Source organism: Oryx dammah, unplaced genomic scaffold (genome assembly GCF_014754425.2).
Source record: "Oryx dammah isolate SB20612 unplaced genomic scaffold, SCBI_Odam_1.1 HiC_scaffold_27, whole genome shotgun sequence".
Lineage (NCBI taxonomy): Eukaryota > Metazoa > Chordata > Mammalia > Artiodactyla > Bovidae > Oryx > Oryx dammah.
This window is the reverse complement of record NW_024070211.1, coordinates 97756854-97781525: the sequence shown is the minus strand read 5'-3', so window position 1 is coordinate 97781525 and position 24672 is coordinate 97756854. Positions and strand designations below refer to the sequence as shown.

Here is a 24672-nt window from a genome sequence, read left to right as displayed (position 1 = left end):
CTGGAATCAAGGTTGCTGGGAGAAATATCAATAACCTCAGATACGTAGATGACACCACCCTTACGGCAGAAAGTGAAGAGAAACTAAAGAGCCTCTTGATGAAAGTGAAAGAGGAGAGTGAAAAGGTTGGCTTAAAGCTCAACATTCAGAAAACGAAGATCATGGCATCCAGTCCCATCACTTCATGGCAAATACATGGGGAAACAGTGGAGACTGTGTCAGATTTTATTTTTCTGGGCTCCAAAATCACTGTGGATGGTGACTGCAGCCATGAAATTAAAAGATGCTTACTCCTTGGCAGGAAAGTTTATGACCAACCTAGACAGCATATTAAAAAGCAGAGACATTACTTTGTCAACAAAAGTCCATCTAGTCAAGGCTATGGTTTTTCCAGTGGTCATGTATAGATGTGAGAGTTGGACGATAAAGAAAGCTGAGCACTGAAGAATTGATGCTTTTGAACTGTGGTGTTGGAGAAGACTCTTGAGTCCCTTGGACTGTAAGGAGATCCAGCCAGTCCATCCTAAAGGAGATCAGTCCTGGGTGTTCATTGGAAGGACTGATGCTGAAGCTGAAACTCCAATACATTGGCCACCTGATGCGGAGAGCTGACTCATTGGAAAAGACCCTGATGCTGGGAAAGATTGAGGGCAGGAGGAGAAGGGACAACAGAGGATGAGATGATTGGAGTGGATCACCGACTCAATGGACATGAGTTTGGGTAAACTCCAGGAGTTGGTGATGGACAGGGAGGCCTGGCGTGCTGTGGTTTATGGGGTCGCAGAGAGTCGGACACGACTGAGCGACTGAACTGAACAGATGCCCTTTCTCACATAATCAGGAGAAGTGGAGTGAGTTATGCTCCTTAATTATTAGTTGAATAATAAGTTATTTTTAATATAGAATCTGTACTGATAATGTATGTGAGAGTACCTTGAAAATTGTAAAGTTTTATACAAAAGGTAAATTTTTTTTCAAAAAAGTAATTTTTTAAAGATATTGACACTTTATATACACCAGAGAAGTATGTATATTTATGTATTATATTACTATAAATTCTCCATATACTCAAATGTTGCTGTATTTATGACATTTTGTTAAGTGAAGGGGAAAAGTCCAAAAGTTTCCATCAAATACACCTAAAGAGAAAACTATATCACTTTGTCAAAATATTGTGGCTCTTCGTTCTTTGTAGCTCTTTCAAATCCCACAAATGGAGAGAGGATTTATCAGTACTATCTGAGTGTGTGTGGGCTTGAAAGCTTTAAATGTTTCTAAAAGAGTAAAGCTTTTTGATTTTTGTTGTTGTTGTTGTTGTTTTAATACTGGGAGCTTTTGGTTCAAGTTAATCCATATGATCTGTCAAGAGTATTGCCCCATGAACCATACCCTCTGAGGAGTCCATGTAGTGGGTATAAGTTTATATTGGACCAGGCTCAGGTAGGGTCTTCCTTGGCCCATATGTAAGAACTGGCCTGTTTGCAGAAAGTCTTGTCTCCATCTGCAATTATGCCAAATTCTGCATATGAACATTTTTATGAACAGAAATAAAACAGCCCAAGCAAGACTTTTACTTGAACTAAAGAATATGTATAAGAGAGAAATATTGGCTGTGCCTGGCCAAGGTGGTAAAATTATTTTCAAAACCAAGGATCCAGGCAGTAGATAGATTTATTGATGTGACAGTCCTCAAGGGAAACCAGAGACAGGATCTCAGAAAAATGTATATTCAAAAGGAGGCTTCAGGGAATATTCTTGTCTCTTGAAATAATGGGGAATCTGGCAGAGAGGACTTGTGACATCTGGGAGAAGACAATAAAGATTAAAATTTAGAGTCATTTGAAGAGAAAAATGTGAGTTGCCTTTCATATATGTGACGAGGTTGGCTATACCTCTAAGACATTAGAATTATGTAGACACTCAGTTTACAGCTTTTAGAGGAAATAAAATACCCTTCTTTTTGCTATCCAAGCCATTGGATTGCCCAGCAGCTTGGGTTAGAGTAAATAATCTATCTTTGAGGAGCAAGATTCACTACGCTTTTTTCATTTTAACAAGGACTATGTGGATTTTCCTGCAGGTTTACTGTTTGGGGGTCATGATTAGGCCACTTGGGAGGGCCAGGTCAGCCTATTTTCTGAGCTCAGCTGCTGTAAAGTTCTCGTGCTGAGAGAGAGCTCTTCTTCCTAAGGAGCCTCTTATGGCTCTCTGCAAAATCTGAATACAGGAAACACGACCACTGCTGTGTCTAGATGGGCCAACATTTGACCATTGTAACATTTATTAAAATACAGTTTCATAAAAGTTCATTATCTGTTGTATTTACACCACCAACTTACTTAGTAATCTGTGCTACTTCTCTCTTCAGCCTCTCCACCCCTTCCCTAGCTGCTCCCTAAGTTTGGGATTTAATTGTAATTCTAGTATACTGTTAAATTGTACAAATTATGCATTTTTATAAGCCTGCTTTATGGTACTTCTCTGGCCTATGCCCCTCCTCTAGGAATTTCTCCATTTCCTTTGAAAGGCTTCCAGAGAGAAGTCCCATGGAATATGGGTGTGGACATCTTTAATTTATTGTAGGAAAGAAAAATACAGGGCTTTTGGAGATTTATTTCTGCCCATACTTAAATAACGCTGTTGAGAAAATATAGGTATCCTTTAAAGGATGTTGTTGTTTGTGACCAAGGTATTATTTGTAAAGTAATTTGTATCCCCGTCCAGTTTATTGTTTTACGTTTTCCAACAAAGCTGGTTCCCTATCAGTTTAGTCAATAATACTATTTTTAATTTTATTCGCTTGGGCTCTGGAGAAAGACACACGTCTCTCTCCTGGCCTCAAGCAGTAGCCTTTCCAGAACATCAGCTTTGAACTTTTACCTGAAAAAAGCTACAGTGTTGGTGCATGAAGTCCTCTGGGTTCCAGCCCTCTGCTCGCCGAGCCGAACACCAGCGTTCACTCGGCGAGACTTTAGGGGGCGCTGCTTTGCGGGGTGTCTGTCTCTAAAGGAAGGACGGGGAAGCCTGGCGCTCCGCAGTCCATGGGACTTAGCCACGGAACAGCAACAACAAAAGGAATAAAGAACAAGGATTCCAGAACTCATTCAGGGAGGCTGAACTCTGAGAGAAAGGAGACTGCTAAGAGAGACGAGCCTTGGCGGGAAGTCACCTGAGAAGCTAGTTGAAACTTGAAGAGGGAAACTCCAGCTGCAGCAGGAGCAAATCCGCATTTGATGGATAGAGCAAAGGAAAAAAGGCACCAGATATGTCATGCCCCCAGAAGAAATCTATTTTGTCATTTTTTTAAGTATACTTTAAATGTCTAACCAAAATATTTTGGTAAAGAAAATATTTTATAATGTTTGTATGGGGGGTGGGTACGGATTAAGAGTTACTTTAAAAAAAAAAGGCAAAGAGAAAGGAAACAAACCCCCCAAAGGTATGGATGAAAGTAACCTTTCGGCTACACTGATTTTTTTTTTAACCTCAAATGTTAAAGAGGTTGTTTGTGAAGCCTCTTTCCTGATCTTTTCCTAGGCCGAAAGAAAATCAGGGTTTACTTCATTGCCGTGGGCGGCTGAATCACTATAGAAATCTGGTCTTTTTGATGTTTGCTGTCTACAGAAGTTCTGAGACCTGGGAAGGAAGAAAGAGAATGTAAGGGGGATTTTCAAACAGGATTAGAGAAGGCAAGTTTTATTAATCTTATTTATTTAAGCCATTTGTTTGAGGGAGAGGACTGCGGTTTCTTTTGTTGTCTCAATACCATCCCGGCGGGACTCCTGAATGAGAAAAACCAGTTCCATCTTGATACAGGTGTCTGTCGCTGGAAAACAAAGACCAATTAAAGTCAGAAGTTAAAAAGATATAAAACCATACCCAAATGATTTGATAACAAAGTGGTATATTTCTTTAGCATGACTTTTCAAAGTTCCACACTAACACAATGCATTTTTCAATATTTATGATTCTGAAAACACTCATTGAAATTAGGTTTATCAGAAACTATGTTTGTGTATGTTAGTCACTCAGTCATGTCTGACTTTTTGCAGCTCCATGGACTGCAGCTCACTAGGCTCCTCTGTCCATAGAATTCTCCATGCAAGAATACTGGAGTGGATTGTTATTGCCTTCTGAGGGTATCTTTGCAACCCAGGGATCGAACCTTGGTCTCCTGCATTGCAGGGAGATTCTTTACTGTCTGAGCAATCAGGGAATCCTTCAGAGGGGGGAAAAAAAGCTCTGATAAAACTAATCACCCATGCTTATAATTTTCTTAGCTCTTAAATCATTTCTTTTTCCTTATAAACCTTAGTGGAAAGAATTTAAAAACAGCTATGAGATAAACCCTCCACATGAGTTCCATTCTTATACAATAGATAAAATGATTATGTGCATCTTAAAGATTTTTAAAATGCAATGCATATTAATTGTGATACTAGACTATGTAAACCATTTTTTATCTACATAAACCATTTGTGGGCTCAAGAGTCACTGTGCAAATTACCCAATTAGTGTTAAATGACAGATGTCTTTTCTTAGTGAACTCATATGATGGCTGGAGAAGACAATGGCAGCCCACTCCAGTACTCCTGCCTGGGAAAATCCCATGGACGGAGGAGACTGGTAGGCTGCAGTCCATGGGGTCGCTGAGCGTCGGACACGACTAAGCAACTTCACTTTCACTTTTCACTTTCATGCATTGGAGAAGGAAATGGCAACTCACTCCAGTACTCCTGTCTGGAGAATCCCAGGGATGGGGGAGCCTGGTGGGCTGCCGTCTATGGGGTCACACAGAGTCGGACACGACTGAAGTGACCTAGCAGCAGCATATGATGGCAAGTGGCAAGCTCCAGATATAGGCTCCAGATTTTTGAGATATAAATCCAGATATAGGCTCTGACAGGTGTTGAACTAGCTCAACAGTTCAACAGGTGAACTACTTGACAGGTGTTTCCAATTGCTCTGGGTTTTTCCTGTGTTTTGCAGAATATGATGTTTTACACAATCATGTATATATGGCATATAATATGAACACAATGAATAAATGAATGTAAGGAGGAAATTAGGCAAATAAATGCTGATTTGCCTGGGTAGCTTTTTAAATTTCAGTTCATAATAAATAATTCCTGCAAGCCAACATATTATTCTCCTGCACTACCCCTCCAAAAGCACAGTTTCATGGATGTCATTTGAGTTTGCCTTTTAGTGTCAATGGTTCCTGCTTGTCCAAAGAAACTGGACACCTGATTTATTTTACAGTAATTCAACTTCTGAGGAGGCCTTACAAAGCTGTGAAAAGAAGAGAAGCGAAAGCAAAGGAGAAAAGGAAAGATATATCCATTTGAATGCGGAGTTCCAAAGAATAGCAAGAAGAGATAAGAAAGGCTTCCTCAGTTATCAATGCAAAGACATAGAGGAAAAATATAGAATGGGAAAGACTAGAGATCTCTTTGAGAAAATTAGAGATACCAAGGGAACATTTCATGCAAAGATGGGCTCAATAAAGGACAGAAATGGTATGGACCTAGCAGAAGCAGAAGATATTAAGAAGGGGTGGCAAGAATACATAGAAGAACTGTACAAAAAAGATCTTCACAACCCAGATAATCACAAAGGTGTGATCACTCCCAACACCTAAAGCTGGACATCCTGGAATGTGAAGTCAAGTGGGCCTTAGGAAGCATCACTACGAACAAAGCTAGTGGAGGTGATGGAATTCCAGTTGAGCTATTTGAATCCTGAAAGATGATGGTGTGAAAGTGCTGCACTCAATATGCCAGCAAATTCGGAAAACTCAGCAGTGGCCACAGGACTGGAAAAGGTCAGTTTTCATTCCAATCCCAAAGAAAGGCAATGCCAAAGAATGCTCAAACTACTGCACAATTGCACTCATCTCACACGCTAGTAGTGATGCTCAAAATTCCCCAAGCCAGGCTTCAGCAACACATGAACCATGAGATTCCAGATGTGCAGGCTGGTTTTAGAAAAGGCAGAGGAACCAGAGATCAAATTGCCAACATCCGCCGGATCATCGAAAAAGCAAGAGAGTTCCAGAAAAACATCTATTTCTGCTTTATTGACTATGCCAAAGCCTTTGTGTGGATCAGAATAAACTGTGGAAAATTCTGAAAAAGATGGGAATACCAGACCACCTAACCTGCCTCTTGAGAAACCTATATGCAGGTCAGGAAGCAACAGTTAGAACTGGTCATAGAACAACAAACTCGTTCCAAATAGGAAAAAGACTATGTGAAGGCTGTATATTGTCACCCTGCTTATTTAACTTATATGCAGAGTACATCATGAGAAACACTGGGCTGAAGAAAGCACAAGCTGGAATCAAGGTTGCTGGGAGAAATTTCAATAACCTCAGATATGCAGATGACACCACCCTTATGGCAGAAAGTGAAGAAGAACTAAAGAGCCTCTTGATGAAAGTGAAAGAGGAGAGTGAAAAAGTTGGCTTCAAGCTCAACATTCAGAAAACGAAGTTCATGGCATCCTTTTGCATCACTTCATGGCAAATACATGGGGAAACAGTGAAAACAGTGGCTGACTTTATTTTTCTGGATTCCAAAATCACTGCGGAAGCCATGGTGACTGAAGCCATGAAATTAAAAGACGCTTACTCTTTGGCAGGAAAGTTATGACCAACCTAGACAGCATATTAAAAAGCAGAGACATTACTTTGTCAACAAAAGTCCACCTAGTCAAGGCTATGGTTTTTCCAGTAGTCATGTATGGATGTGAGAGTTGGACTATAAAGAAAGCTGAGTGCCAAAGAATTGATGCTTCTGAACTGTAGTGTTGGAAAAGATTCTTGAGAGTCCCTTGGACTGCAAGGAGATCTAACCAGTCCATCCTAAAGGAGATCAGTCCTGGGTGTTCATTGGAAGGACTGATGCTGAAGCTGAAACTCCAATACATTGGGCCACTTGATGCAGAGAGCTGACTCATTTGAAAAGCCCCTGATCCTGGGAAAGATTGAGGGCAAGAGAAGGGGACGACAGAGGATGAGATGGTTGGATGCCATCACCGACTCGACGGAGATGGGTTTGGGTGGACTCTGGGAGTAGGTGATGGGCAGGGAGGCCTGGCGTGCTGTGGTTCATGGGGTCACAAAGAGTCAGACATGACTGAGTGACTGAACTGAACTGAACTGAACTGAATTCAACTTCTTTGTTACTCCTCAAATAATTAAATATCTTACCAAAAAAATGCCCACTGACTTATTTGACAGGTTTAATGGTGATGTATATATTCAATTTATTTTTAAACTTTTATTTTATCAATTCCCATGTCCTGTTATTTACCTACAACTTAAAAAATTCCATTAGGTACTTTCTATAACTTTAGAAATTCATTCATCATTCATTCTGTCATTCATGTGGTGGCGCATGCCTTCTGTTTTAGGCCTTATGCTAGCTCTCCAGGATATAAAGACAATTAAGACATAGCCAGTGTACTCAGGGTACTTGGGTGAAATCTCAAAAATGACAGAATGATCTGTGTTCATTTCCAAGGCAAGCCATTCAGCATCACAGTTATCCAAATCTATGCCCCAGCCACCAATGCCAAAGAAGTTGAAGTTGCACAGTTCTATGATGATCTACAAGACCTTCTAGAACTAACACCAAAAAAGATGTCATTTTCATCATAGGGAATTGGAATGCAAAAGTAGGAAGTCAATAGATACCTGGAGTAACAGGCAAATTTGGCCTTAGAGTACAAATGAAGCAGGGTAAAGGTTGACAGAGTTTTGCTAAGACACTGGTCATAGCAAACACCCTCTTCCAACAACACAAGAGATGACTCTACACGTAGTCATCACTGGATGGTCAAAATCGAAATCAGATTGACTATATTCTTTGTAGCTGAAGAGGGAGAAGCTCTATACAGTCAGCAAAAACAAGACCTGAAGCTGATGGTGGCTCAGATCATGAACCCCTTATTGCAAAATTCAGACTTGCAAAATTGAAAAGAGGAAGTAAAGAACCTCTTAACAAAAGTGAAAGAGGAGGGTGAAAATGTTGGCTTAAAACTCAACATTCAAAAAACTAAAATCATGGCATTTTGTCCCATCACTTCATGGCAAATAGATGGAGAAACAATGGAAACAGTGAGAGACTTTATTTTCTTGGGCCCCAAAATCATTCTAGATGGTGACTGCAGCCATGAAATTAAAAGATACTTGCTCATCAGAAGGAAAGCTATGACAAACCTCATTTCAGTTCAGTCTTTCAGTTGTGTCCAACTCTTTGAACCCTATGGACTACACCATGCCAGGCTTCCCTGTTCATCACCAACTCCCAGAGTTCACCCAAACTGATGTCCATTGAGTCGGTCATGCCATCCAACCATCTCATTCTCTTTCTTCTCCTGCCTTCAATCTTTCCCAGCATCCAGGTCTTTTCAAAATGAGTCAGCTCTTCGCATCAGGTGGCCAAAGTATTGGAATTTCAGCTTCTGTATCAGTCCTTCCAATGAACACTCAGGACTGATCTTCTTTAGGATTGACTGGTTGGATCTCCTTGCAGTCCAAGGGACTCTCAGAGCTCTTCTCTAACACCACAGTTCAAAAGCATCAATTCTTTGGCGCTAAGCTTTCTTCACAGTCCAACTCTCACATTCATACATTACTACTAGAAAAACTATAGCCTTAACTAGATGGACTTTTGTTGACAAAATAATGTCTCTGCTTTTTAATATGCTGTCTAGGTTGGTCATAACTTTCCTTCCAAGGAGTAAGCATCTTTTAATTTCATGACTGCAGTCACCATCTGCAGTGATTTTGGAGCCCCAGAATTAAAGTCAGCCACTGTTTCCACTGTTTCCCCATCTATTTCCCATGAAGTGATGAGACCGGATGCCATGATCTTCGTTTTCTGACGAGCTTTAAGCCAACTTTTTGACTCTCTACTTTCACTTTCATCAAGAGGCTCTTTAGTTCTTCTTCATTATCTGCCACAAGGGTGGTGTCATCTACATATCTGAGATTATTGATATTTCTCCCAGGAAACTTGATTCCAGCTTGTGCTTCATCCAGCTCAGCAATTCTCATGATGTACTCCACATATGAGTTAAATAAGCAGGATGAAAATATAGAGCCTTGATGATACTCCTTTTCCTATTTGGAACCAGTCTATTGTTCCATGTCCAGTTCTAACTGTTGCTTCCTGACCTGCATACAGGTTTCTCAAGAGGCAGGTCAGGTAATCTGGTATTCCCGTCTCTCTCAAAATTTTCCACAGTTGATTGTGATCCACACAGTCAAAGGCTTTGGCATAGTTGATAAAGCAGAAATAGATGTTTTTCTGGAACTCTCTTGCTTTTTTGATGATCCAGCAGATGCTGGCAATTTGATCTCTGGTTCCTCTGCTTTTCTAAAACCAGCTTGAACATCAAAATAAATAAATAAATAAATCTCTGTTCATTTTTTTTTACAAACCTAGACAACATATTAAAAAGCAGAGATATTGCTTTGCTGACAAAGGGCCATATAGTCAAAGCTATGGTTTTCCCAGTAGTCATGTATGGATGTGAGAGTTGGACCATAAGGAAAGCTGAGTGCTGAAGAATTGACGCTTTTGAACTGTGGTGTTGAAGAAGACTCTTGAGAGTTCCTTGGACTGCAAGGAGATCAAAGCAGTCAAACCTAAAGGAAATCAGTCCAGAATATTCACTGGAAGGACTGATGCTGATACTAAAGCTCCAATACTTTGGCCACCTGATGTGAAGAACTGACTCATTGGAAAAGACCCTGATGCTGGGAAGGATTGAAGGCAGGAGGAGAAGGGGATGACAGAAGATGAGAGGGTTGGATGGCATCACCAACTCCATGGACATGAGTTTGAGCAAGGTCTGGGACTTGGTGATGAATAGTGAAGCCTGGTGTGCTGCAGTCTATGAGGTTGCAAAGAGTTGGACACAACTGAGCTACTGAACTGAACTGATTGCACTCAGTAAATGCAGTCTAAAAGAAGGAACATGTGAAAACAAACATTTATAGCTATAAAACAGACCAATAAGTATATTTGTGTTTATACCCATTAGTTCTTTTACTGGGGCCTCCCTGGTGGCTCAGAGTTGAATATCCCTGCTTGTTCATGGAAAGGCAAGTAACATTCCCCAAACTGGCTTCTATTAAAAATTTTCTATTCTTAGATAATTTGGGGAAATTGGCATGCTAAATCCTCCTTTTGGAGATGCATAATGCACCTTACTATATCATAATAAATCTTTTGAGAGCTCCTACTGTAAAGAATCTTATTTCACTTTATCTTAGTTTCCCCCAAACTTACTAGAACATCCAACACATTTTTCATGGCATACATGTCATGTAGGATGTTAACATGTCCTATGGGATGGGCCATCAATTTAAGAAATGAACTGATTATCACTTGAAACAGCTCTGTATGTTATAAAGAGTAAAAAAAATAAGGATTCCCTTATAAATGATGTTTATTAGTCAAGATTCTTCAGAAACAACTGAGAGAAATCTAACTCAAGCTAGGTTAGGCCGAAAAGAGAATGGATTGATTCACATGAATGAGAATCCAGAAGTGGGTCTTCCCTCAGGGACTCAAATGGCATCTTCGGGTTCCTCTCGCTCTCCACTTACTTGTTCATGTTTGTATACTGAAATGGACTTCCTCATAGGTCTGGGTTGGGGGAGTCAGAAGGAAAAGGAGGCATGGCTACTAGCAGTTCCAGGGTTAATTGTATCATTTGAGTTTAGCAACTAAAGAGAGAAGAGAAAGCTTTTCTTCTTCAATCAGTTCAGTTTAGTTCATCAAGAGGCTCTTTAGTTCCTCTTTGCTTTCTTTACCATAAGGGTGGTGTCATCTGCATATCTGAGGTTATTGGTATTTCTCCTGGCAAGCTTAATTCCAGCTTGTGCTTCATCCAACCTGGCATTTCACATGACGTCCTCTGCATAGAAGTTAAATAAGCAGGGTGACAACATACAGCCTTGACATACTCCTTTCCCAATTTGGAACCAGTCCATTGTTCCATGTCCAGTTCTGTTACTTCTGACTGGCATACAGATTTCTCAGGAGGTAGGTCAGGTGGTCTGGTATTCCCATCGCTTGAAGAATTTTCCGCAGTTCGTTGTGATCCACACAGTCAAAGGCTTTAGCATAGTCAGTAAAGCAGAAGTAGATGTTTTTCTGGGACACTCTTGCTTTTTTGATGATCCAGTGGATGTTGGCAATTTGATCTCTGGTTTCTGTCTTTTCTAAATCCAGCTTGAACATCTGGAAGTTCTTGGTTCATATACTGTTGAAGCCTCATTTGGAGAATTTTAAACCTCACTGGGAGAATTCTTCTTCAATATCTATATATAAATCCCCAGGGAAAGATTCTGATTCTGATTAGCTCAGCTGAAATCATGTGGGCACCAAGATTCTGATTCTGATTAGCTCAGCTGAAATCATGTGGGCACTGTGATCATATTTGTAATGTACTTAATATTAACCATATCTGATCACATGGAAAGGTGGGGGTATTCTTTGTTTAAAGGCTTCAATAAACCTACATGGAATGAAGAAAAGCAACTGGAAAGGAAATTGATATTACTAGGTTGATGCTAGAGGGCAAAAAAAAAGCAACAGATGTCTACTACAGTATGGCCTAATTATTAAAATCTAGATTTGGCCATAATAGGCAGTAGCCCTATGCAATTACTATCAGAAAGCAGGGATTTTAAAAAATCAAGTCTTCTAATATTAAAGCCATTATTTGTGGAAGATATCTCCTAATTTATAAAATGGTTTATAGCTAATATCCCCAAAAGTTGTTAAGAACATAAAAAAATTTTTTGGTTCCGTGTTGTATTGCTCAAAGTCATACATTCTCTGATTTTAGGTAGCTGAAGTAACTAACTGTATATAAATATTGCAGCCATGTTATAAGGGAGCTTAAGTATTGGTCTGTGGATTAGAGTGAACCTAAAATAACTGAGTAGGCAAAATCTTGGCCCTGTCCATGGTACCCACGGTGCTCTAGTGGCTTTTTTCTAAGAGGATGTGGGCAGGAATTCCAGATTTCTACTTAACTTTGTGTCATTATGTTTGTTGCTACAAAAAGCTCAGATGCCCATTAAAGCAGAAGCTTTGCATTTAACTATTGCTGTAATATAGTAACACTTGAGGGATTTGTCTGCAGCCAATCCTGAAATTACATAGAGAAAAAAATAAAAGACCAAAGGATTTGGGGCTTTGAAGGGGGTGGAGGCTGTAGGTATTCATGCCTTGATTGTAGCTGAAGTTATGTTCCCAGACAATGTTTTTAAATTGTGAAAAGAGGATTTGTGTTGAAAACAGGTACACAGATGAGGAGGAGCCAGTAAAAGGTGAGGAACAGCAGTCAAAAATTGAATGTACATTTCATGAAGGAGGTGGTCATCAGTACCAGGCATTGCTCAGGTCAAGTCAGACTAAGATTTCTTCTAAAAGAAGGTCCCGAGTTTACAGAGACATTGGAGAGAGTAGTTTCTACTTGGAGTAGAAGGATCGGAAGCTGACTAAGTAAAAGGATCCTTCTGAGTAGAAGGATCAGAAGCCAACTGCAGGGGTTGTTGCACCAAGTTAGAAGCAAAGAATTAGAGACAAATTGTGGCTTCTTTGTTTAAAAAATTTTACAAGGAAGTGACAAAGAAGATGGTAGCTAAAAGGAAAGTTGAGAGTTACATATTTTCCCCCATTTGAAGAAGTTTATATGCAGAGGAAAAAAGACCATGAAGGGGAGAGAGTCTGAAGAAATAAGAAAGGAAAAGATTCACTCCTGGAGCAAGATCCTAGAGACAGCCAGGTTTCTGGGATTAAAAGCTCAGGTTTAAGGAGCAAAGGATGAATTAAGATGGTCCTAACAAGATTGGAAATGAGCAACGCATGGTGGGGAAAGCAAATGCTTATGGCCTTTTGTTTTCAGTGAAATAGGAGGTGAGGTTCTCTGCTAAGAGGGAGAATATCGAGTAGCTGGGGTAAGTAAAAATCATTCTGGAGGAGTGTTAAATGTTTCGGTAAGGCTCAAACCTCATAAATACATAATAAATTCAGTAAACAATGAGAGCTGGAAATTGGCAATGCAGCTGTGGAAAGAAGATACCAAAAGAATACTAGTGGCAATGCCTTTGAACAGATAGACCCATCAGTCCAAAGCTGGAGAGAGAACTGAGTAAATCTGATTGTGTCTCATAGCCTGGGAAAAAAGGAAGGAATAGAATGACAGTAAGCTTCATGAGGGAAGACCTAGCCCAGTGCCCGGCAAAAAGTTTATAGTTTATAAAAGTTGTTGATAAGTGGAGAGCCTGACACACTAAAGTAATATCAGGTTGAGTAAGGTTAAATAATCAACACATAAAGGACAGGAGGTTGGAAGGCAATCCATTCCTGGTTACTTAGCCTACAACCTTTGTCAGTCTGTTCAGTGACTCTGGAGACTGGAATCAGAACAGAATACTCAGTGTAAAATTTTGGCAGGGAAATGGTGTTCCCAAACAGGTTCATTTTGCCAGACAGGCAGCAAAGCAAAGCGCTGAGAAGCCAGAGTTGTGCAGCAGAGAGCATTAATTAGCTAAGCAGCCAATTAAGGAGACAGGAAAACAAGTCTCAGACTGCCGCACACCCACCTCCCCACACACACACTTCCCAGAGGCATGGGGCGCTGGGTATTTGTGGGATAAAGAATAAAGCATACATTGCTATTCAATCTGAGGTAGCCAATATATCTTAATGCAAATTCTTTTAAAAATTTCCCATGTATTTCATTAATATTTTTGCCTGTCAATAAATACATTGTTACTTTGCCAACAAAGGTCTGTCTAGTCAAGGCTGTGGTTTTTCCAGTAGTCATGTATGGATGTGAGAATTGGACTATAAAGAAAGCTGAGCACTGAAGAATTGATGCTTTTGAACTGTGGTGTTGGAGAAGATTTTTGAGAGTCCCTTGGACTGCAAGGAGATCCAACCAGTCCATCCTAAAAGAGATCAGTCCCAAGTGTTCATTGGTAGGACTGATGTTTGGCCATCTCATACGAAGAACTGACTCATTTGAAAAGACCCTGATGCTGGGAAAGATTGAATGTGGGAGGAGAAGGGGAAAACAGAGGATGAGATGGTTGGATGGCATCACCAACTCCATGGACATCAGTTTGGGTAAACTCCAGGAGTTGGTGATGGACAGGGAAGCCTGGCATGCTGCAGTCCATGGGATTGCAAAGAGTTGGACACGGCTGAGCAGCTGAACTGAACTGAAATACATTTGTTGCTGTGCAGTGACTCAGTCATGTCTGACTCTTTGCAGCCCCATGGACTGCCGCATGCCAGGCTTCCTGTCCTTCATCATCTCTCAGAGTTTACCCAAACTTATATCCATTGAGTTGATGATGCCATCCAACCATCTCACCCTCTGTCACTCCTATCTCCTCCTGCCCTCAATCTTTCCCAGCATCAGGGTCTTTTCAGTGAGTCAACTCTTTGCATCAAATGGCCAAAGTACTGGAGCTTCAGCTTCAGCATCAGTCTTTCCAATGAATATTCTGGGTTGATTTCCTTTAGGATTGACTGATTTGATCTCCTTGCAGTCCAAGGGACTCTCAAAAGTCTTCTCCAACACCATAGTTCAAATGCATCAATTCTTCAGGGCTCTGCCTTCTTTATGGTCCAACTCTTACATCCATACATGACTACTGGAAAAACCACAGCTTTGACTAGTTGGACCTTTGTCAGCAAAGTGATGTCTCTGCTTTTTAATACACTGTCTAGGCTTGTCATAGCCTTTCTTTCAAGGAGTGAGTGTCTTTCATGGCTACAGTCACCATCCACAGTGATTTTGGAGCCCAAGAAAATAAAGCCTGTCCCTGTTTCCATTTTCTTCTCCATTGCCATGATGGGCAGGGTGGTCTGAAGTATAGGGCGCATGGAGAGAGCTGGTTGGGAAAAGGTAATCAGCATTCTCCTCAGGTGTAACTAAGTTACAGGCCTCTGCACACCCCAAAATGGAGATGCTTAGCACCATCTGAGGGTCAAGATTTCAGCTCTCTGATGTCAAAAGTCACCTAGTGGACACTCGAGCATGCTCATTTGGAGGGTTGGTGGTCCTTCAGTTCAAATCAGACAGAACGGACTCCCAGTTCCTGGAGAGCACCTCGGGCAAACATCTTATTGTTTAGGCTCCATGCAGCTTGGAGAGAACATGCCAGTCATGAAATGATCTTGAGTAGTGAAGGCAGGTAAAGTGGATTTGATAATTATTATCCACAGTTTCAAAGGTTTTAGGTGACGCCAAGCTCCAAGTTTGGTCTAAGGAGTGGGCTGTTAAAGGAGGGGAAAAGCATATGCTGTTCAGGATCAAGGAACTGGAAGAGTGGAGTTTTGAAAAACCCTCAGTAAATATGGGCAGTGACCTGGGAAGCCAGTGGTTGATCCCAAGAACTGTATTAGAAACAGGATGATCTAACCCAAGTCAATGGGTAAAACTTTTCTGGAATTGTTAGAGAGCCAGGAAAATGCTTTCTTTCTTCTCTCTCCATTGTAAATAGGTAGCAATGGAAGTAGTATCACCTGGGAAGCGCTGGTTTTCAATTAAGAGAAACATTTGAAAGGGGCAACTGAGTAAGTGAGATAGGAACGCATGCTCCAGTAGAGGGAGTTTTTATCTCTTAACTTTGTTGAGACTTGCTGATACATAGTGATTAAAAAGACCAGAAAAAAAAAAAAAAAAAAAGACTAGCTTTTATTTATTGCTTTTAATTCTCCATAGACAATGCATCTTTTATTTCCTATACCCTACTTGAAATGCTATTGGGAAAAGAGTATTCTAGGAAAATTTTGAGACTATGTGAGGATATAAAAGGATTACTGAAAACTAGATGGAAAGACTTAGAAATTGTTCAGAAAGAGGAGGTAAGTGTGGCAGAAATGCCTTTGTGCACTTACTTGGAGCAAGGGCCAAAATTATTTTTATAACATTCTTTCACTAACCCTCTCACATCTTATTCTATATTTAACTCTGGAGTACCAGGTTTAAGTCCTTGTTTCACAGCTGTTTGTATCTCTGCATTTCCAACTCAAGTGAACTCAGATGGCTAGGTTGGAACTGATTACAGCCAACAGGAAAATGTATATCACTCTCATTTATGGGTTTTCACTTCCAGTATGAAAAATATTTACACCCCCACCCCCAGCCCCAGAGTTGCAGGAACTAGTCCCAAGGGAAGTGGTTCATTGCTCAAATGCTTTCAAGTTGTTTCTTCCTGCTTTGATTTTATTGAATAGACCCTTTAAATATCACCAGGAGTCTGAGGTTTCCTGTTGTCAGGATATCCCAGTCTTTTGTCCATTGACGGAAAGAGGTTCAGAGATAGCCACTGTTGCTCTCCCAAGCCTGGGAGGACCACCTGTCATCCATATGTGTTAAGGCCAAGGGATAGGTTGGAGTTGAAAGATTCTGCTTTTTATTTTTTTATTCTAACGGAAGAATAGTTAATTAACAACATTGTGTTAGTTTCCGGTTTACAGCAAAGTGATTCAGTTATGCATATGTATGTTCTTCCTCATATTCTTTTCCATTATGGTTTACCCCAGGATTCTAAATACAGTTCCCTGTGTTATACAGAAGGACCTAGTTGTTTATTCATTCTCTATATAACCATTTGCATCTAGTAACCCCAAACTCCCAAGCCAACCCTCTCCCTCTTTGCCCCTACCTTGGCAACTACAAGTCTGTTCTCTATGTCTGTGAGTGTATTTCTATTTTATAGGTAAAGAAGATGTGGCAATATGTGTGTGTGTGTGTATACAATGGAATATGAATGACATCACTTATATGTAGAATCTAAAATATGACACAAATTAAAGTTTCTGCTCATGAATGTCAGTAGCACAAAAGCAGAAACTTCCAGTTTGGATCAATCCTGAGGCATATAACTGTGATGTTTAGCACATGCAACCAGAAATAAGAAGCTGATCTAGGTAGTGATATGCACCTAGTTTTGTCTTGCTAATAATAAGCAAGTAGATTTCCTTTAATCTAAATATTTATTTGTGCTGTGGTTCTCAAAGTGTGGTCTCTAGACCAGCATCACCTGGAAATTTCCTAGAAATACAGATTTTCAGACCCCACTTCACTACTCCTGAATCTGAGCTTCAACAAGCCCTCCGAGGCCTCCTAGGTGGCTCAGTGGTAAAGAATTCACCTGCCAATGCAGGAGACCGAGGGTTCCATCCCTGATCTGGGAAGATCCCGCATGCCACGGAGCAACTAAGCCTGTGTACCGCAACTGCTGAGCCTGTGTTCTTTAAGCCTGGGAGGTGCAACTACTGAAGCCCATGCCCTAGAGCCCCGTGCTTTGCAACAAAAGCCACCCTGAGAAGCCTGTGCACCACCAGAGAGCAGCCCCAGGTCTCCGCGGCTAGAGGAAAGCCCATGCAGAACAAAGACCCAGCCCAGACAAATATGAAAAAATAAAAGCAAGCCCTCCGGGTGATCCTGACACTAGTGTGGATTAAGGGTCCACTGGGCCAGGCAGTGCTGTGCTCAGACCAGGATGCATATCGGAATCACTGAGGAACTTTTAAAAATACCAATCTTGAGCCCCGAAACCGGATTCTGATGTAATTAGTGTGGTGTGGGGCCCTGGCATCAGAAGTTTTTATAAGTTCCAGTGATTCTAATGATAGTCATAGTTGAGAACTATCGAGCTATAGCAATATAAGAAAAAGCTCTCTAATTTAGGACTTAGTGATAAACTTAAAATAATTTAATAAAACAATTTTATGTATTTTACTAGGATGTTAATTTAGGCATGCTTATATACAACAAACCATAAGTAACGTACGATTTAAGAGTGGGGATCTTGTTTGGATTTTATTTTTCATTGTTATATCCTAAGCCTGTGGGGCAGTACCTGGCACATAGTAGGTTTGCCAATAATTCTATGTTGACTAATTGGATTAATCAATTAAAGATAAGTTCCAACAAGAGCTTGCCTTTACACCCCACAAAGGAACCAGTAAGCACTCTGAGCTAGAAGAATAGTCTCTGTCTGGGGCTGGCCTGGGTTCATCTCCTTCTGGTTCTGTGGGTTCTCTGTGAATCCTCTTTGTTCTTGTCCCATGCTGATCTGTACCAGGATGTCACTGCCTTGTATCAGGATCCACATTACATTTGCAGGAACTGGTCTCTGTTTATGCCCTTAGCCAGAACCCTCATTGAGTATAGAATCTCATGGTCCTGACCACTGGAGGGGTGATGCTGGCCAATGTGAACACCTGTTATGTTTTCTTCCTTCTTTCCTGTGGGCTGGCTTCTCCACCTTTGTACAAGTGCTGCCACTTGGCCTGCCTATGTTTTGATCTGCACACTCCTCCCTGTTGGAGTCCTATAGAGCTCATGGGGGTGTCTCTTTGCTTGGTGGGAAGAACAACTTTCTGAGTGGGGTTTAAGCCAAAACTGGATTTCCCAGCAGGGAGAAACAGGTTCACTATGCTGCACTGCTGTTCAATCCCCTCTGGCAATAGCACCTCCAGCGTGTGCCTGTTAAAGATTTCTTGTTCAGTGTTGAGTAAGCCACATTACCTAAAAATGAAGTAGCAGATTTGTTTGGAAACTGCCTCTAATTCAGTAGGGCAAATTACTTCCCTGAAACATTTTTGGTGGGAGTTCCATACTGGTTAGTGTAACCTAATTAAGATGTATTGTTAATACTGTTTTATTTACTGCTTAAGTTAAAAAAAAAACAAACTGTAGAACCTGCCACTGTCAGCAAAAAATTATTCTGAAGTCTTTTTTCCCCCTTTTAGTTTCCTGTAGCTTCTTTTAAGACTGAAGTTTTCTGTGTCTCCCTTCAGATAGGAGGGAGGTCAAATTTTGAAGTTAATATTTTGCCTGGTTCTTACTGCTAGTTTCACTGAAGCAAAGGAGGGTGTCACTGAAGTTCATGATGTTTCCAAACTATTTGCATTTGTATACTCATCTCTTGAGGTTCCATGATGGCTCAGTGGTAGAGAATCAGCCTGCAATGCAGGAGATGCAGGTTCAATCCCTGGGTGAGGAAGATCCCCTGAAGAAGTAAATGGCAACTGGCAATCTACTCCAGCATTCTTGCCAGGGAAATCCCATGGACAGAGGAGCCTGGCAGGGTACAGTCCACAGGGTCTCAAAAGAGTCAGACATGACTTAGTGACTAAACAACAACAGCAACTCCTCTCTTTGAATGCATCACACATATAAAAATATCTCCAAAATGATATATAAATTCTCCATTTCTACATGAAAGCTTCTTGTCCCTTCAACTACACTCAGGTCTGGAAGCGTAAACAAAATCCTTTTCAGATTATTGTTAATGCTCTGCCTGGTTCTGCAACAGCTGTTGCTTTTGAACAATATGATGCTTCTCCTCCCCCAAGAGGAGTAGAAAAGGCCTCCTTTGCGGCACTCTCAACCTTTGTCAACTCAGGGAGCATGAAACACACTGAGAGATGAACCTAGGATTCCTGTTTGGGAATTCAGTGCACAGCTTAAAGACTATTGAGTTTTGCCACTTCCTGACATTGACTTTCATAGCAACAGTTTAATTTGGAGAAAATCTGCTATTTCAAATGGCTAAAGGTATTTATGTGGAAAATTTTCCAAGTGATTGACTTTACTGTTGCTATTTTCTTTCCCCATGAATATGTGAGTATTTGGCTTTCTCCCAGGAATTTTTCTGCATCACTTCTCTCTAGGCAAAGACATTTTTCCATCCAGACTGGGAAAAGGAGGGTGTACCAAGAGTTTCCCCTTTTACAGTGAATTATTATTTGAGTTTAAACATTGGCATCTCTAAGAATGAAGGCTTTGAGTATGTCTCCTTAAAATTTCCCATGGCCAATCTTCCCAACAGTCAGAGTCACCTTGGTCATCACTTTGGAACGAATGCAACTGTGATCAGCTTCCTCCAGCCCCAGCTTGCTTCTCTCCGCTCCACTGGCATCAGCCTTACTGAAGGCGATGTCTCTCTTACCTCTTACTTCCTTATCTACTGCTAATTCTTCAGCCACCTCTCTACTGCCAAGTTTGCCAATGGCTCCCTGTTATTTAATCCAATGATTATCTTAGATTAGAGCTGATTTTTAGCATGAGACATTGCTATTTCCATTGTCATTCTCTTCTTTGCCACAATTTCTCCTCATTCTCCTAGTTTCTTCCTTTTCTGTCCCCTTCTTAAAAGTTGCCCCCTTCCTTGGGTTGAGCAGAGTGGGGAAATTAAATTGGTATTTTGAAAAGAAATTAAACTTCTAAATACATGAAAATATATGCCTATAATTGAAAGTGTGAGAACAGGGTTTTGTTATTTATTTATTTTTTTTAATCAGTGTGGATCATCCTCCCTAGAACAGCACTTGGCACAGTGTGGACACCCAGTCAATGCATGAGTGAATAATATAAAATTATAAATACTGAAAACATACATAGAAAAAATGACCCAAAAAATAGGTGTTTCCTTTGGAATCGGTTTTAGGCCTGCCACCTCCTCTTACACTGTAGTACCTGGATAGGTGCTAGTACCTGGATAGGTGCTATCTGTTTCTCAGTCTCAGTCCCATGCCATGGATAAAGATCCCCATCCATTTCTCCAGCTCAGATCTTATGACAGCAGATCTATGGCTAAACTCAACCTAATTCCTTCTCTCCCTGGTTTCTCTAAGTCCCAGTTTTAGAGAGGAATGCCATTGTTCACCAGGCAGCATGGAAACCTTAGCTTCCTCTCTCTCTCCCCCTTTCCCTTAAAAAACACTGATAATGCTTACTTATTCTATTTTCTACATAAATTTTAAGACTGTATCATCCCCCTAACTCCTATAAGCACCCATCCTCTGCCCTAATTCAGGAAAGCTTTTTTTGCATTGGAATTAAGTCTCTCTGGTCTTGCTTCTTAGCAATCCATCCTCCACATTACAGGAGAGAGTTTTCTGATTGTGTTGCCTTGATCAAAGCCCTCATGCTTGCAAAGTCCTCACTACCTGTCCTCCCTTGCCTTCCTAGCCTCAGCTCTTGGTACTCCTCACCTTACAATTTTCATTTTTGGTCATTCCAAATATTTTTGAGTTCTTCAAGCATACCATGCTCTCTTACCTTCTGGGCCTTCATATGATTTTTTTTTTTTTTTCTACTTAGAACATTCTTTCTGTTCTCTCCCCCTCTGAAGAATTCCTGCTACTTTTTTAGATCTGAATTTCAGAGCACCTCCTGGTGGCTGCTCCTCTGAATGCCCCAAGTCTGGCAAAGGTGCTTCTCCCATGACCTGTGCCCCACTGTCTCATCAGGGCAAGAGCTACCCTGTGCCGTAATTGCCTGGGTCTTTGTATCCACATTAGACGGTCACTTCCATGAGGACAGGAGTATGTCTTCTGTACTGAAATCCTTTGTCCAGTGCTAACAACAGTGATTGACACAGTGAAAGTGAAAGTGAAGTCACTCAGTCGTGTCCGACTCTTTGCGACCCCATGGACTGTAGCCTACAAGGCTCCTCTGTCCATGGGATTTTCCAGGCAATAGTACTGGAATGGGTTGCCATTTCCTTCTCCAGGGGATAGTCCTGACCCAGGGATCGAATCCAGGTCTCCTGCATTGTAGACAGACACTTTACTGTCTAAGCCACCAGGGAAGTCCTTGACTTCCCCTGACACAGAGAGGTGCTCAACTTTTGATGAATGAATGAATGAACTTCAAAGTAAAGCATGAGCCACCTTTCTTTACCAAATAGCTTCAAATGCTTCACTCTCCTTTTGAATCTCTTCCTCACTAGTCAAGCTCCTCTAACTAAAAGAGCTATTACTTTTCCACCAAGCAGGCAAAAGTTTGCAGCAGACAAAGCAACCTATACATCCCAAAGGAAGAGAAACTTTTCAGAAGTTCTGAGAATTGTCAAATCCCTGGGTGTCTTTTAATTGAACCTTCACAGTAGTTCCCTTAGCTTGTACTCAGTGCTTAAATTGAGTAGAACCTCATTAGGAAAGTTGTGTCACGCCTTAGTGAAAATGGAAGGAATGAGAAATAGAGCTTTCTATGACAGAGAGCCATCAGAGAAAGGGAGCAATCTGGCCTGTGAATTCTTTAATCCATGTATCTGGTTGTATTGACTCTTGAAATGGGAGATGACGGGGCAGAACAGCCACAGCCATCAAGCAAGCTTAGGACCTTCTTTCCAAATTCCATTCTGGGTTTTGTACTCCTAAAGTATCTGCTGCCTGCTTCCCTCCTCTCCTTTCCCAGTGCTGCTTCTTCAATGCCAGCCTCAGGAGCAACCTGGTTTTAAAGAGTTTTCTTCCCCAAGAGCAGATCATTGAGGGAACCATGTGACTACCAGGCTCAGCCCCCTCAGTGCTTTTCTGGGCTTCTCTGTCACTGCTCACCCACTCACTCTGTTTAGCCACCTTGAACCCTTCCCTGCCCAGTGCTGTGAGGAGGTGAGGCAAGCAAGGTGCCCAGAGGACAAAACTGAAGAAGTCAGCCACTCTCAGACGCCAAGCGTGCACTTGCAGAGCCTGAGCCTCCCTGGACTCACCCTCGTCCCAGCTCTCGCTCTGCCACACCTCAGCCATGCCTCCTGGCCTCTCCAAACCCTAGTCCTCCAGAGCCAGCTCAGATGCTGCAGCCTCCTCCATAAAGTGCTTGCTGAAGTCGACCAGTCTTTCTCACAAAATCAGCAAGTAGGCATCTCACTTTCCTCTGAATCCAGGGTGGACCTTACTATACCTCTCTGAAGATACTGTATGCCTTGTTTAGTTCTTGGGCTTGCCTTTTGTCTCTGTTAAACCACAGGCTCTTTAAGAGCGGTCTTTTTCTCAGAGTGCTCTCAATTTCCAGCACAGGGTTTGGCACAAAGTAGGTATTCATCAGTCAGTGAGGCGAGTAGAGCTGTCAAGGGGAGGAGAGAGAAGAACATGGTAGTTAACTGTTCATGGGCTCTGGGGCCAGTTCACCTGGGTTTGACTTCAGGTTCTGCCGTTGAGGCTTGGGACAAGTTTCATCACCTTTCTATGCCTCCATTTCTTTATCTTGAAAGATAAATGATGGTACCCCCAACATGTGAAGTCTGAATGAGCCCTTAGCACAAGACTTGATGTGTAGTGAACACCTCAGTAAATGTCAGGATCCAGAATAAAAATGGTCTAGTGCAGGGACATCCATGGAAAATATAGGTGTGCACGCCTGGGGCAAAGTACATTTGTGACTGATGCCATTGTAATTTAGTCTCTAAGCTGTGTCTGACTTGGACTGCAGACTGCCAGGCTCCTCTGTCCATGGGATTGCCCAGGCAAGAATACTGAAGTGGGCTGCCATTTCCTTCTCCAGGGGATCTTCCCGACCCAGGAATCGAACCTGCACCTCCTGCTCTGGCAGGCAGATTCTTTCCCGTTGAGCCCCCAAGGAAGGCCTGATGCTATAGAGGAAGTTCAATCTAAACCATCAATGATAGAAGACAGAGCTAACACCTCCTTCTACCTTGAGAAGCCAGGTGCCTACTGTTTTTGAAAAGGCAAATCTTATCTCTATAATTCAATAGAATAATACCTTGGACAAAAATAGAGTTAGGGAGGCTGCCCCAAAAGAGCAACAGAGGGGGGCCAGGTGAACCCTGGAGTATTAAAACAGGTATTTAAATGTGCTCGGTTTTCATATCTGCTGTTAAGGAGGATGGAAACAATGCTCTGGGAAAGCCATGTTGTTGCTGCCATCTACAGTCAATGTGCAATTTTCAAAGTTTCTTAACACAAACACACGCATCCATCCAGATAGAGTATTCTTGACAAAATGAGTGACAGTATAAAGTTTGGTTTAAACTCTAGTAATTGAGATACTTTGGGCATATTATAGTATTTTATTTACTTGTCTTTTTAAAATTAGGCCTATTCAAACAGTAACATAGTCTTTTAAATCTCATATTGTATTAAAACTTACTAGAAGACTGCTGAAATAACTCAAGAGTGAGGCTGTCATCTGTCAGGTTGGATTAGCTGCAGTTGTGGCAGCTGGTGGTTAATACAATGATTTCAATGAAGGAGCGAAATTGGATTTTACCCCATGTTTCCCCCTGCCCGCATGACCTGCAGTTCCATGGTTGTTATTAGAATTATTGTAAATTATATTTTATAGAAACATCCTTTATGGTTGTGATATGAGAAATCATCCAAAGCAAGTAAAAAGAAAATGACAGTGATTTCACTTCTGAGATGACTTCTGCCCATATGCTGCTGTCCATATAATCTCCAACATTATCGTGATGTTCTCCTAACTTCCCTGTGCATTATTTTTAAAGGGTTAAATATAGACAAGAATTATTGGAAAAGCGTTTGATGGAGAAAAAAGAAGTGGCCCTTCAAGAAGCACTTGAAGAAGAAGAGAGAGAAAAGCGACTAGAAGCCCTGAGGAAACAGGTGTTTTTAATTTGGAGAATTTCATGGGTGGTTTAAAAAATGTTTCTAAGTGCTCTTAATAACATTATTACTAGGACTTAGTTCATGACATCTGCTATATAAAATGTAACTTTTCCAAATTGGGACACCGATCCTTATTCCTGGGAACAATTAGATTTATGTTGAATTATTTTCAGTTTCTTAGTATATGAAAAGAACTTTATCAGAACCTTTAACAAAATGTCTCCCAAGATTTAAATACATC

At 41.2% G+C, this 24672-nt stretch overlaps 1 protein-coding gene across 1 annotated transcript in view; it reads left to right on the top strand.

The window, feature by feature from the left end:
* The window catches only part of CCDC148 (coiled-coil domain containing 148), a 309472-nt gene that overhangs the window by 277522 nt on the left and 7278 nt on the right, over nucleotides 1–24672 (top strand). The window contains exon 14 of the mRNA XM_040229127.1: nucleotides 24311–24428. Coding sequence (XP_040085061.1) covers nucleotides 24311–24428 — 118 coding nt within the window. The remainder of the gene's footprint in view (nucleotides 1–24310; nucleotides 24429–24672) is intronic.